Raw genomic sequence first — 14,811 nt, forward strand, 5'->3', positions numbered from 1 at the left:
AGCGATGAATTATTAAATATTTATATGGATTAATGGTTGCGGAAGCTCTTTACAGTATAATATTTTGAAAGAATACACAGCTTTCTATTTCAGATACATACCTCCATGCAAAATATTATATACACATTTGTTATTCCGATAAAGCCAGTGTGCAATCAAATGTTTGTTTTTATTTATCTGTGTAACTTGTTTCCATTTAGGGAATATACTTAAGAAAATAAACTAGAGGAAAGTGCTGGTTTTGTAAAAACTTTTTGCGCATGCGTAATACCCATCAGGAACCAAGGAACGATGGCTGCGGACAGTGCCTTGCTGGTGTCTCTGGTTGAAGAATTTGTTACTGGACTGCAAGACAGCAAGGCCAATGACACAGCTACTGGTAAAAGCTCGGTTCTATTTCTCAAACAACCTCATGCAGGAAAGTAATTGACAGTGTCGGCATACAATGACAGCTTCATTGATGCATCCGCTGCTCCACCCAGCATGTGCTAGCTATGTTAGCATGCCATTACAACATCCAGAGGATGTTTGTATGAGATACACCGCATGGTATAACATCTACCAGAAATGACAATTTAATAATTTAGCGATACTTTGATTAATGACTTTACAAGATCGACTTGTATTACGCATCACTGTCAAATCAAATTGTAATATTTGAAAGCCTGCTTTTAGTTAGATGGGGTTAGTTTCTGACAGGTTAACCTGTTGTCCCTATCGCCCTGTCCTGTCAATGAACCTTGAACCATGACCCCACTAGTAATGGCTTTAATTTATATGTTGTCTTGGCGAATGTCACGTCGCTTAGTTTGTGATTTCTATTTTTTTCACAGGCGTTCAAGCTAAGCAGTTTACAATACTGCAGTTAGTGGAAGCACTTGGGTAAGATATGGCTTAATTACATCCATCCTCAACCCTGTCCAGCCTTTAAAACCGAAATACACAAAAACTTTGGACCAACTGCCCTGAACAATGGACAGCTGAGTCCTAAGCATTTAGGCCTAATACCCATCAGGATTACATTATTCAATTATATCTCAAATCCAGGTTACGTGGAAATGTTAAATACAACCCAGGAGACATAATTAAAGATAATCTAAAGGTTCCTCCACATCACGTAGAGTGTGATCTTTCTGGTTTGCCTCTCTACCTCTTATACTTAACTCTAGGTTATACCTTTTGGAATTTTTACTTTGTATTGCAGTATTGCCCGAGACTCGCTATGTAAATAAAGAGTGGTTTTCTTCTCCATGTACAGCCCGAGTTTAACAAGCACCACTCCTCACACAAGAGCCAGAGGGGTCCAGCTGCTGTCCCTGGTCATTCAGCAGTGCTATGGAGATCTTTCAGAGAGTGAAGGTAGACGGCCATAGAGGTTCAATGCACATTGTGTTTTTATACACTGTTTTATTCACAAAGAAGGAAAGTAAAAAAGTAAATAGTTGTACCTCGGTCTTGGTGAGCTTGGACTCACTCACTGGGCCATCTGACCAACCAATCAGAAAGCTTTATTAATATATGTAACAATATATTAATTAAGAATTATCTGGCTTTTTCGACCTCTCTGTCTGTCTATCTATCTATCTATCTATCTATCTATCTATCTATCTATCTATCTATCTATCTATCTATCTTTCTATCTATCTATCTGTCAAGCCAAATAGTGAACAATAGCTACCTAAAGGCATTGGGAATCGTTCAGTTCCAGTAATTTACAATTATTTTCTATTTCTAACAATTTTACTGTGTATTCATTTTCCGTTTTCAGTGGAAGTGCTCATTGCTTTCTATGAAAACAGACTGAAGGACCACTATGTTATTATACCCTTTGTCTTACAAGGGCTGAAGGCTTTGGTGAGTGGATTGTCGCTTTTCTCTTGAAATCAAGAGACTAACGCATATCTTGTCTTCCTCACATTAGCATGTTGCTATTGGAGGGACCTCTACTCTGTCAGGTGTGGTAACCATGTTATGTGTGCTTTCCCAGACCAAAAGCTCATTGTTGCCCACTGGTTCTGCAGTGTCCATGCTACGCTCTCTGTTCCAGGATACTCATGTCCAAGTAAGTCTGCATTGTCCTTTTGTTGCATTGTTAATTTACACATCCGATAAAGTTCTTCATTGCATCCTCCTTGTGTGTCAAAAAAAGGTTGATGTTTGTATTGATTCTCTATATATTTATTCCTCAATCTTTTAAAAAGATTAAAAATTATATATACAGTATATATAAAGAGATAGGCCATGGAAGTTAAAGGAAAAGGTTGTTTCATAATAAATACTTACATAAATACCGAAATAAATGTTGCTTATCATTCAACTAGGTAGTGGTACTAAATTGTATGTGTGTGTGTGTGTGTGTGTGTGTGTGTGTGTGTGTGTGTGTGTGTGTGTGTGTGTGTGTTAGTCCCTGATGCTGGCAGAGCGAGCCTCTGTGTACAACATGCTCCTAAACCTCATGGAGTCCAGAGAAGCAGGTGAGATGAGACCGACTGTATCAACTCTCTCCTCCTTGTCACATTGAGATGTCTGTTAAAACAGTTTGAACTAATCACCTGTTCGTTCCATGCACCAGAACTGAAAGGTTTAGGGGCAGACTTTGTGTTCGGTTTCGTCCAATCAATGGATGGCGAGAGAGACCCCAGGAATCTTGTATTGGCCTTTCAGATCGCCAACAACATCATCCATAGAGGCTACGATTTGGGTGAGCAGACACAGACACACACACAGACACACACAGACACACACAGACACACACACACACACACACACACACGCACACGCACACGCACACAAACCCTTGCCTTCCACAGTTGGATGTCATTTCATAGTAATTCAGACCCTAATCCCCTCTGTCTTCATGTTTGCCGTCGGTAGGTAAATTCGCAGAGGAACTCTTTGAGGTGACGTCCTGCTATTTCCCTGTCGACTTCAGCCCTGTGAGTCCTTGTTTATTCAGCTGCCACACACACACCAAAGAGCAAGATGAAACCCAATAAACGTAGCAGACACTAATGTCATCCCAGACTTCCTGTGGCCTTGCCCGACCCCGGCCGGCGGGGGGGGAAACAATAACACAGGGGAGTGTCGATATGAGTCTGGGAGCAGACGGCTGGCCCACGTCACAGTGCCAACAGACCGGCGTCATACTCGACCGTCCTATTTCAGAGGGCTAATGTGATAAATCTGCACGGGAAATGTCGTCTGTTTGCTCGTGCGTTTGCTTTGTCTCTGCCACCGTGACGGGGTCGCTGTGAGGGCGGTTGCAAAACCAGACAAAAGCCGTAGTGGCTCATGGCCATGTTTATCTTAACAGGCAACTGGCATACGGTTTGAGTAGTTTATGGAGCCTGGTTGTTTGGTATCAGTTTGGTTATGCGTGCTGTCGCCTTGCATGGTTGACTCCGCCGGCGGTGTGTGAATGTGTGTATGAATGTTGTAAGTCGCTTTGGATAAAAGTGTCTGCTAAATGTAAATGTTATTAAGTTTGGCTTTAAGTCGACGTAGAACATATAATAATGATATTATTTTGTTTTTAATGCTGAATTATAATGCAGATGTTACTTAATGCCGATACAAAATGGATATCTTGAAATGATGGCATATAGCTTAAGATGTTCTTTCTTTCTGTAGATGATGATGCTCCACAATTATGTTATGAAATTGATTTAGTTTGAAGTAGGGGAGCTTATCTTGGCAACTAGGCCCCTTGCCTTATTTTTTCAGGATATATCTTTACTACCTCCCCCGCCCTCCATCTCAAGGAACCCGTATTGTTTTATTTTACGAAACTAACAAGTATTCTCTTTTCCATGTCTGTGACCCCTGACCGCTGACCCCTGACCCCTAGCCGCCTAATGACCCCCATGGCATCACTCAGGAAACGCTGATCCTTTCTCTGAGGGCTGTGCTCGCTGGAACTCCCCGCTTTGCTGAGGTACTTCAGAACACTCCTTCTACTTCTAGTACCATACTAGTTATGCTACTTTGGGATTTGTTTCTTTAATTTCCGTCGCTATTCAATAGATTCATGTTATGCCGGTGCCTTTGTAAGAAAACATGGGATAACACCTTATTAATCCCCAAAAAATAATTTCAGTTGTCACAAATGCAACAAGAACAATTCAAAGTAAGAGAAGGCGACATAAGAATACAAATATTATTTTAATCTGCCATATTGAAATACATATTTCTATAGCTAGTTTGCAATAAATTTGGTCCGGCAGACATGAAAATGTTATTCAGCAAGACGTGTGCAATGTTGATATTGGATCATCCCCTGTGTTATGTTCCTAAATAGCTTTACTAATAAAATTCTCTAACAAACGGCTGAACTGATTTAGAAATGTTTGTTTTGGAAATGGGAATACCTTTTGATAAGACCTACACTCCCCTGCAGTATCACTTCAAACATTGAATGTTCATTTTGTTGCGTCTTCGGACCTACAAGTCATTCAACTCCTTGTCTGTTTCTGACCTCTGGTAGTTCCTCCTGCCCCTCATCATCGAGAAGCTGGACTCGGATATTCAGAGTGCTAAGATTGATTCGCTTCAGACCCTGGTAAGTGAAGTCCTCTTATTTTCCATTTCACAGCGCTATCTCATATGCACTCACATTACTTTATTATTCCCAAACGTTTGCCGGGTAGAAGGAATTTGAATCCTACATTAAATAGCAAATGTCTATCAATAGGTTGCCTCCCACAATGCATTATGGGTTTGAGAACTAAAGATGGAATGTGAAACGCCAGTTGATTAGAAGACCAGTATCCCAAGGCTGCAGCTTCATTTTTAAGTGGTAGTTTAACGTTGTGGGCACAAAAAAAGTCATCAAATTGTGACGGAAATGAATGTGGAACAATGGCGTGGTCAGACAGTGTGGTTTCTTCTTCCCTTCCAGACCGCGTGCTTGTCTACATACGAACACAAGGACCTTGCAGAATTCCTCTCTGGGCTTTGGACCTCCATACGCAGAGAGGTACGTTTTAGAGTAGTTGATAATGGCATAGAGGTTTGTGCAAACCAACGACAAATGCAACACACAAGCACAGGTGATTCAAGACTTTTTGATGCTTTGTTTGACTTATATATTTGCATCGTACCGTCTGAAGTATTTCCTATAATATAGCCGTACACATGTAACTGTTTTATTTTTATTTTCTATCTCACTTTGTCCTGAAATTGGCATCTGAACTATTCAGAACTAAGGCTATCTAACTAAAATAATGTGAAGATAACTAAACATATCCGAACAAAGGCTAGGTAACTAAGCTGATCTTAATCAAGGAGAGCTAACTGAGCTAATGCTCCATTCTCCGGGCGCCCAGGTCTTCCAGACGGCGAGCGAGCGGGTGGAGGGGGCTGGCTTGGCCGCCCTCACGGCTCTGACCTCCTGTCTGTCTCGTGCCATCCTCAGCACAGACTCTGAAGACTCCCTCAACTCCTTCCTGGACGTGGTCCTCAAAGGTATTCTCTCCATTAACACCATGTTCAACTTTCAAGTCATGCGTCATCTTTCTACCTCTCTACCTTTCTGTATCTCTGTTAATTTTACACCCATTTTATATGTGGTTTTTTTCCTTGTGAAGCCCTTTTGGTATTGCAGTTTTGCACCAAAATGAGAATCATGATTGGTTAACTCTTAATTGGTTCCTTTTAATTGGGCAACTATGAGTCTTTGCCCAATGTTTTATCCCTCTGTAGTCAAATTCGCTACGGTCTGCCCTCCACTGTTAACCCCAACCAAATGGATGATTTGTGTACGCTGTTGTCTGTGTGTCTCCAGACTGCCAGCATCACCTCTGTGAGCCGGACCTGAAGCTGGTGTGGCCCAGTGCCAAGCTCCTTCAGGCTGCCTGTAGCGCCTCCTACAGGGCAAGTCATATAGTGGCAGCCGTCGTCATACCTGGTCTCGTGGAGCAGTACAACAGCAGGACTCAGGTATGTCAGGAAAATGTGTGTGGTTGTGGATGGATAGATAGATAGATATATATTTTTTATTATTATTATTTTAAAATAATTGTCTAATTTAATAGAGGAATTTTTCTCACTTCAATATCCATTTAGTGTGCCCACAGGCGCACCATCCTAGAGGTGATGCAGGGATTCATCCACACGGTGAAAAACACCAGCCAGCCAGAAGACGACGGTGAGTCCACAACTACGCTCGTCTGAAACGGGCTCGAGGTCATGCACATCTAATAGGAACAGACTAGGTGTCACAAACCTTCCTAGACCGTCTTTTGTAGACATATTTCTCATTAGTGCAATGCATTTTTCGAAGGCAAATATTTCCGACCTACTCAGGCGAGATCAACGGCGGAACACTCTTGACCTTGAAAAAAAAAAATACACCTTTACAACCAGAACTCATTAGGCCTTCCCTACCCCGCCATACCTCAAGTTGGAGCCATGTTGCTCTCTCCCCCTCCCCCTCACCCATCCCCTCCCACCACCCTCTCCCACAGGTCAGAGTGTGCTGTTGGCCCACCGGGACGCTCTGTGTGCTGTGGTGTTTTCTGCGCTGGCGGAGAACAGCTCTGACCTCCAGGTCACGTCCATGCGGGTCCTCTCTGCTCTGGGACAGCAGAACGGTAGATGCACACTAAACACTGTATGCTTGCATCTACAGAATCACCAAATGCATCTTCGAAAACAGGGTATGAACAAAAATCGGTCGAATACAATGATTGTATCAATGGTCACTGCTACGCGCCACCTAGGTGGCTCCTCCAATCAGTTTGACTCAGGCCAGGCAAGGCGGGCTTAAATCAGCCATCAACCCCACACACTCAACAATGATCTAGTTGGTATAATGTTAAACTTGGAATGTTGGCGTTTATTAAATCTTTAGATCTGTTGCTAGACATCAAAGCAGGGAGACGCAAACGCATCATTATTTGCGTTTAAATTTACCTTGCCATAATTGGGCCTCTGGGAAGTGACATCACTACATCAGCTTTGAAACGAGTTTTCTCCGGTGAAGACCTTCGGACCTTCTCGTTCTCCCCTTCATGTGATGTGTCTCTCTACCGCTCCAAGCTCTGCTGTTGGAGAGTGACGTGGAGCGGGCGGTGGATCATCTGAACCGACTCATCCTGGAGGAGGACGACAGCAAAGTCAGGTTAGATGAGGGGCAGTCCACTCACACATTCAGGCAGACCATATCCAAAATATCATTGCATTTCTCATAGCTACAACATGTGGATTTATACAGTTAAATTAATAGGGTTAGGGTTAGGGGCAGGCAGGACACTTTAATAAGATAACGGAAGATAACTGCGGTTACAGTCATAGCATTCAGCTTTTTGGTGTGTATCCATTTTTGGCTTTCAGTTCCTCAAAGACTTCAATTGATATACACAGTTCTTCCATATACAGATGAACTGAGATTTGATATCAAATGACGCTTTAAACCACATCGTTTCCATGCCTGAGCGAGCTTCTATCTGTCTGTCCATCCAGTGTCTCCGTCATCGTATGTGCCGAATCTCTGTCCAGACTGCACCCAACAGCATTTATCACCAAAATGGTCCCAACACTCAAACAGGAGATCTTCTCTGGTAAGCTCTTGGTTCTGGCCTATAGTAGAGGTCCATCCAAATGGTAACCACCAAGTTGTGCAAGGCAAATGGCAGGAACAGCGCCATCCCTGGTGGAACATGGGACATAGTCATCACTGTATCAGACTAAAGTAGAAGTGCTGAGTTTCATCCATAGTGATTTACAGTGAAATGAGATGCAGGTGCCCAGATTACATTGATTAACAGCTGGATCCAAGATCACTGTATTGTTAACTAATATACATTTTTGCATGAAATATCTTCCACTCTGTTGTGCCTCAGAGCCCATGGTCCAAGGCGACGGTTGCACACCATCAAACGAGAGCTCCCAGCATGCAGTGCGTCAGCGGTGTGTGTCCGCCCTGGCGGCCGTCTCCACCCAACCAAGCGTTGTCCGGGAAAGTGCGCCTGTCCTCCTTGAGGTCCTCAAGTCAGCACACACAGGCAAGCTGATAAGACGTCTCTCTCTCTCTCTCTCTCTCTCTCTCTCTCTCTCTCTCTCTCTCTCTCTCTCTCTCTCTCTCTCTCTCTCTCTCTCTCTCTCTCTCTCTCTCTCTCTCTCTCTCTCTCTCTCTCTCTCTCTCTCTCTCTCTCTCTCTCTCTCTCTCTCTCTCTCTCGACCAGCTGGTGTATCACAAGTACTTTGTGGCCTATGTATGATGTAAAATTGTTTTTAGCATTTATCTATGCATAGTTTAAATGATAGTATGTCTAATATACTGTTGATAATGTCTACCCCAACTCTTCATAATGATATCTGTCTATAGAATACAGTTATTTAGATTAAAATAAAACTACAACATTAATCTCTGTTGTGACGCCCACATTTCCCATCCTGGATGAATATTTGGGTATAAATAAAGGTGCTGTCTAATGTCACTACAGGCAGCGGGGGCTTCTCTGTGGACGAGGTGGTGGCCGTGTGCTTCAGCCTCCAGAGGATAGCCGACCAGGCGCTGGACTCTGAGGAGACTGGGCGCTTCTTTCATGACATCATCATCCCGCGACTGCTGACTCTGGCTCTACAGGCAGCGCTTCAAGGCAAGCAAAAGGGATTTTTGCCGTGAAATTACAGAGTATGAGGCTATATGGAATTGACTGTATTACAAACCTTTCATCTGAATCTCTCAACTGTTAAACGCATTGCATTTTTACAAAGGATTTAAACCAGCAACCCTCCTTTCACAAGCCATCAGCAATGATAAGATCCTTAATACAATTTTAAAAATAGATATGTAGGATTTAAGACGGTGTTGTTTTTACACACATTTCATTGAAATTGGGTGTACGTTTTGACAGGTGAGGGGTCTCCTGGGAATCGTAGTCCCCTGGTGGAGGAGGCGGTCCTGTCTGCCATGGTGGGAGTCATCAGCAGCGCCTGTGCTAAACTACAACCTGAGTCAGTACTACTCTATACAATCAAATCAACCCAATAAGACATGTAAAAGAAATGGCAATAGTAAGGCGCTTTTGGTCAGACCAATTTGAGTCTATAGAGTAAACCCTATCGACCCACATTCTACCCATTCGTTCTCTGAAAAATACGAGAACAAATATTTGGAACAAAATGCAGTGAAAAATGTACCTAGCAACGCACTGAAAGTATTCATTTAATGTAAACCCACAATAACCCTAAAAGTAAAAAGTTCAAAATTGTTTGGTCTTATTTTATACGCTATATATACACTTACGCATAGTCACATTATTATCGTAGATGTCATTAAATTACATGATCGACACATGTCGTCAATAACCTCACAGTGAAAACGGATATCATCTCATGATATCCGTTGCCCTCCCCCAGCCTCATTGTCAGTTGTCTCGTGAAGTCACACTGTGGTAGAGTTTGGTAAGGCTGATGTGGTTTCCTGTTTATCATCAGGCTGGCCGGGAAAATGGCTTCCAGGGCGGTATCTCTATTCCTGGAAGATGATGTCTCCTTCCTGTCTGACAACTCCCTCCCTCCACACATCCAGCTGCTTAAGGTCAGAACGATGCACGATGTCTGGGTCCACGTAGGTCGTTGATCCTGTCTTCAATGAGTGTACACTGTAGGTTGGTCGGTGTAACTTGTCGAAAACAAAATGTGTCACCTTTTTTACAAAGTGACACTATCAAAAGTCGGTAGTTGGGAGGATATTGTCCTTCATACACAGCCTAGCACCATTTGATTTGATTAATTAATTTATTTGTATTGTTTAATGTAGAACTTTTGAGACGGAAATACATTTATTCCTAGTTCAATGCTCTTAAACAGGGAAACTCTCGATTCTTTATCGAGTTAGCAATGCAAAGGAAAAAATCGTTCCTCAGATTCTCTTCAAGTATATCAATAATCCATTGTTGTCTCTGATGCGGCTTTCCGCTCACTTCAGTTGTCTTTAGCATCTTAACCTTCTGGAGACCCTCACTACTCTGTTCCTCTGCTGCTCCAACAGCAGGGGGGGTCCTGTAGTCGCTCCCAGACGGTGTGTCTGCTCATGGCCTGCGTGTGTTCCCTGCCTCGCAGCGTAAGTCCACCTTAACGCTTCACATCCATAGACGACGCAAACACAGTCCCTTTGCAGGTATCCATGTAAACATATCTCGAGAAGATAGTTGTCAACTCATGTTGTCTATCCACCAAGAACATGAAGATATTGCCGGTTTAAACTATAAACGTAACGTATGTGTGTTCATGGGCCTTTGCACACCCGTTACGTTGCTGTTGTCTAATGCTTCCATCTTGACCAGGTCACCATTGAAAACGTTTGTTCAATCCAAAAGAGAGCAACGGGGTACAATAGAAACCTTCACCATTCGGGCTGCAGCTAACGACAGTATTGCTAACCCATCATCCAGGTGGAGGTGCCCCAGGTGGAGCGACTGATGGAGCAGCTGGAGGAGCTGAGCATCACCTGTGGCCACGTCCTGTCCTACACCTCCGCCGCCAAGTGCTACGCCGGCCTGCTCAACAAGAGGCCTGGGGGTCAGTTCAGTGGGCTCACACCGGCACACGAGGCCGGAGGAACACAACCGTACACAATGTCGGATTCGCCTTTCACGTTGGAAACACGTCTGACCGTCTCTCAACAGTTAAACGCTCAACTGGTTTAGCCAGCTCTCGATATATATGCGTTTATGCTGTGTTAAGATGATATCTTTGCAGGATAGTTCCAGGGGAATACTGTATCCAAATCTTTGTTGTCTTGTGACTATAGGTTGTTTATAGTTTTCCGGTTGTTTGTGTTTTTCAGGGGATTCTCTTAACGCCTTGATCCAGCGCAGCACCAAGAGAGTGTCCAGTGAGTTGGACTCCCCGGCTTCTCCTCACCGCACTCAGGCCTTCACCCTGCTGCTCTGGGTAAGACCTCCACCAGCTCCCCTCTTCAACCAACAACCACGTGTTGCTTCAATAGTAGGAAGGAAGGACAGACGATTCCAGAGGCTCAATTGTCAATCGTGTTTGATCCGATCAGACCAGAGAAATCAAATGGGTCTGTGATTATCCAGTAAATTGTCCTCTCTTTGTCTTCAGCTGGCCAAGGGCCTGCTTCTCAGATACCACCCGCTCTCTACGGCACTGACGGACAAGGTAAGACACAACAGACATGTACACACGGTATTGTAGTAGTAGTATTATTTATCCCAGATTTTCCGTCTATGATTATTAGAATCCTGTCTAATCTTAATAATTAGTAATTAAATAATAATTCAATCCTTATCTCATTCTGGTGACATGCAAACAATGTGCATGCTCTGTCCGTCTTTACATTCCCAAATCTAAACTTAAAATCACAACACTACAAACTGATTGGTGTGTATTGCTCCCCAAACAATAATATCGCCCAAGAGACACACACATGTGGGCAGTCTTAAAGTGTGTGTGTGTGTGTGCGCGCAGCTCTTCGCACTGCTGGGGGACCCTGAGCTGGGGGCGATGGCGGGCGACGGCTTCTCCCTGCTCATGAGCGACTCGGCCGACATCCTGAACCGCGGTTGCCACGCCGACGTGCGCATCATGTACCGCCAGCGCTTCTTCACCGAGAACTCGGCCAAGCTGCTGCAGGGGTTCAACTCCGCCGCGCCAGGTACCAGCGTGGTAGCACAAACTGCTTTAGTTTTGTACATTTGAATTAGGGCTGAACGATTTGGGGAAATAATCGAATTGTGATCATTTCGACCAATAATGCGATTGCGATTTATTACGCGATTCTAAAAAATTTTTGTATGGCCAACACAGCATTGGAAGCAATCAACATATAAACTGCTCTTCCCTTTAGGCCAGGCCTATATGTTGAGATGAATTAAAAGTTTATTATACTTTTTAATTGCAGCCTTTGATATTTGCAAGTCGCGTTCTATTACATCGCGATGTCGGTTTGATTTTGATTAGTCGTTCAGCCCTAATTTGAATGTATGTAATGTAACCATCTGTTTTTCCTTCAATAGACAAAAAGTCATCCTACTTGAAAGCCCTGTCCCACCTGGTCAGCAGCCTGCCCAAAGAGGTTCAGCTCACCGAGTTACCAGCCGTGAGTAGAACGTCATGTGACCATAGAGGGACTTCTAGAAGAGGAGTCGGCTAGTGACGTCAGTACCAATGGCTTTTACTCGTTCTTAATCATAACCAGAGGACTGAAAAATAAGGAATGGATGTTTCTTAGTCTAATGATTCTGATCGATCTACAAAAGGACCTAGACCAGGCTAGGGAACTCTGTCTCAGCCTCATTGTAAGGCTTGGCTGTGGTCCTCACAATCTGTGCCTCGCTCTGCTCTCTTTCTGCGTTATCCCTGAACGTGGTTGATTAATTCAACCTCGGTAGGACATGTGTGGTTCCCCATTGGTTCCTGCAGAGGGCGCTGTTTCACCTGATATTAAACGTAACCACGGTATCCTTCCAGCTCCTCTCCCTGCTGCTGGAGGCGTTGTCGTGTCCGGACCAGGGGGTCCAGCTGTCCACCCTGTCCTGCCTGGAGCCCGTCCTCACGGAGCCCCCACCCGCCCTCATCCAGCAGCTGGAGGCCCTGGTCAGCCGGCTGCTGGCTCTCACCTGCAGCCCCACCATGGTTAGTATTGGGGAGTGCGTCAAGGACAAGGGTGCACTAGGTTCAAGAGGAGCGTTGAATTAACAATGCCGAATGTCCCCCGCTCTTGCAAAAGTGATTGTATGTCATTGCAATGAGTTCTTTATTTGCTTCCTTTCTCTCTTTATCCCTTCATCTTTCATCTCTCCCTCTTTGCTTTTTTCCTGAATCTGTTTTGTGTGTTTTTCTTTCTCCCAGACTGTAAGGATAGCGTCATTGCGGTGTCTCCATGCCATGTCGCGCTTCCCTGAGCACGAGGTAAATCAATCATTTATACTTACCCTGTTAGCCGTGTGACTGTGTGTGTAGTCCAGGTGGTGACCCCTAGGTCTGTGTGAGCCCTGTTTAACCATGTGTGTGTAGTCCAGGTGGTGACCCCTAGGTCTGTGTGAGCCCTGTTTAACCATGTGTGTGTAGTCCAGGTGGTGACCCCTAGGTCTGTGTGAGCCCTGTTTAACCGTGTGTGTAGTCCAGGTGGTGACCCCTAGGTCTGTGTGAGCCCTGTTAAACCATGTGGGTGTAGTCCAGGTAATGCTTTTAGCTGTTTTTCAGTGTGGGTGTGTTCCAGTTGATACATTTTTAGCTGTTTTAAAGTGTGGGTGTGTTCCAGGTGATACCTTTTAGCTCTGATTTTAAGTGTGGGTGTGTTCCAGGTGATACCTTTTTAGCTCTGTTTTTAAGTGTGGGTGTGTTCCAGTTGATACCTTTTAGCTCTGTTTTTAAGTGTGGTTGTGTTCCAGGTGATACCTTTTAGCTGTTTTTTAAGTGTGGTTGTGTTCCAGGTGATACCTTCTAGCTCTGTTTTTAAGTGTGGGTGTGTTCCAGGTGATACCTTTTAGCTCTGTTTTTAAGTGTGGGTGTGTTCCAGGTGATACCTTTTAGCTCTGTTTTTAAGTGTGGGTGTGTTCCAGGTGATACCTTTTTAGCTCTGTTTTTAAGTGGGGTTGTGTTCCAGGTGATACCATTTAGCTCTGTTTTTAAGTGGGGTTGTGTTCCAGGTGATACCTTTTAGCTCTGTTTTTAAGTGGGGTTGTGTTCCAGGTGATACCTTTTAGCTCTGTTTTTAAGTGGGGTTGTGTTCCAGGTGATCCCGCTGCGGGCCAGAGTCCTGCGGGCACTGGCCAAGCCTCTGGACGACAAAAAGAGGCTGGTGAGGAGCGTGGCTGTGCAGGCTCGAGCTGAATGGTGAGGCCAACGTCACAACTAAGGAATACACTTTAGGTCTACTTTAAGGGTGATTTTCAATCAGGTGTATTGGAAATATTGAATACAGCTTTTATCTATGTGCTCATTAGGTTCCTCTTGGGAAGCCCAGGCGGGAGGTGATCTTCTAGGTGAAAGGAAGTGGCGAGAGAACTTCACAATAAGAGTCCCGGAAACAAGACTCTGAATTCCATTCACCAGGGCCTTCAACTGGGAGAACACACCCAAAAGTGATTTCACTCAAAACGTTTTCAAATCTATGAATCTATCTCGGTAGGTTTTTAACTCTTTCTTTACTATTATTATTTGCCTTTGTTTATCAACGCACAATTGAGAAGATTGTGGCAATGTTCACATTGTCATGATGCTCAAAATCGGAGGGAGATTTAAATGAAGATTATGAAATGTATTTGGCAGACATAGATTGAGTCCATCCCAAGTAGCCTATATTACTTGGTTTACAATCGTTATGTGCCATTATGCAATGGGAGCAGAGCAACAACACAAACGGAATGACAGGCTGCTCCAGAAATATGCCTCTTTACTCATGGGTAAAAACCTAACACTGATCAATGAATGGATACAAAATAGAATGTAAAGTAATAGTAAGATAAATATGAAATAGTACATTTGAACATGCGGTGTAGGGTCCACACATGGCAGAGTTTGAAAAGAAACCGCACACACTGGGCATGTATGTGTAGGCACTGACGTCCAATAACAGCCAAGCATGAATAACTTCAACGTCTCAAAGGAGCACTTGAGGCAATGGCACAAAACAAGGCTCTTTAATTTAACACGCATATTCTATCCCGCCAGACCCTCTGTGGTCTCAGTACACATGTCTTAAAAATCGTTAATGATTAATTTCACAAATGCCAAACCTCGAGCACTTCAGTCTATCGATTTGATTACAAAAACATCTTTAATGTATTTTTTTTCTCAAGCCAGCTGTAGTTATATATGTAAACCAAGTATTAA

The 14,811-nt window shown here is 43.8% G+C and overlaps 1 protein-coding gene across 2 annotated transcripts; it reads left to right on the forward strand.

Moving 5' to 3' along the window:
• The first annotated feature begins 283 nt into the window (after window positions 1-283).
• Window positions 284-14,062, forward strand: mms19 (MMS19 homolog, cytosolic iron-sulfur assembly component). Of its 2 annotated transcripts, none has more exons than XM_079757229.1 (31): window positions 284-379; window positions 834-882; window positions 1,259-1,359; window positions 1,769-1,854; window positions 1,988-2,062; window positions 2,405-2,474; window positions 2,573-2,701; window positions 2,875-2,936; window positions 3,848-3,934; window positions 4,484-4,558; window positions 4,898-4,975; window positions 5,325-5,463; window positions 5,783-5,937; window positions 6,064-6,145; window positions 6,465-6,590; window positions 7,039-7,120; window positions 7,462-7,559; window positions 7,842-8,003; window positions 8,445-8,600; window positions 8,859-8,958; window positions 9,442-9,544; window positions 9,998-10,069; window positions 10,401-10,527; window positions 10,796-10,902; window positions 11,077-11,133; window positions 11,443-11,629; window positions 11,991-12,073; window positions 12,445-12,609; window positions 12,826-12,885; window positions 13,712-13,812; window positions 13,923-14,062. In XM_079757229.1, exons 1-31 carry the CDS (start codon window positions 292-294, stop codon window positions 13,951-13,953), a joined length of 3,093 nt encoding a protein of 1,030 aa, XP_079613355.1. In that variant the 5' UTR covers window positions 284-291; the 3' UTR covers window positions 13,954-14,062. The 2 variants fall into 2 exon arrangements, with proteins under 2 accessions (XP_079613355.1, XP_079613356.1); XM_079757230.1 differs by having other exon boundaries at window positions 10,001-10,069.
• Window positions 14,063-14,811: the final 749 nt, after the last annotated feature.

This window comes from Pollachius pollachius, assembly GCF_949987615.1.
Source record: "Pollachius pollachius genome assembly, chromosome: 19".
NCBI lineage: Eukaryota > Metazoa > Chordata > Actinopteri > Gadiformes > Gadidae > Pollachius > Pollachius pollachius.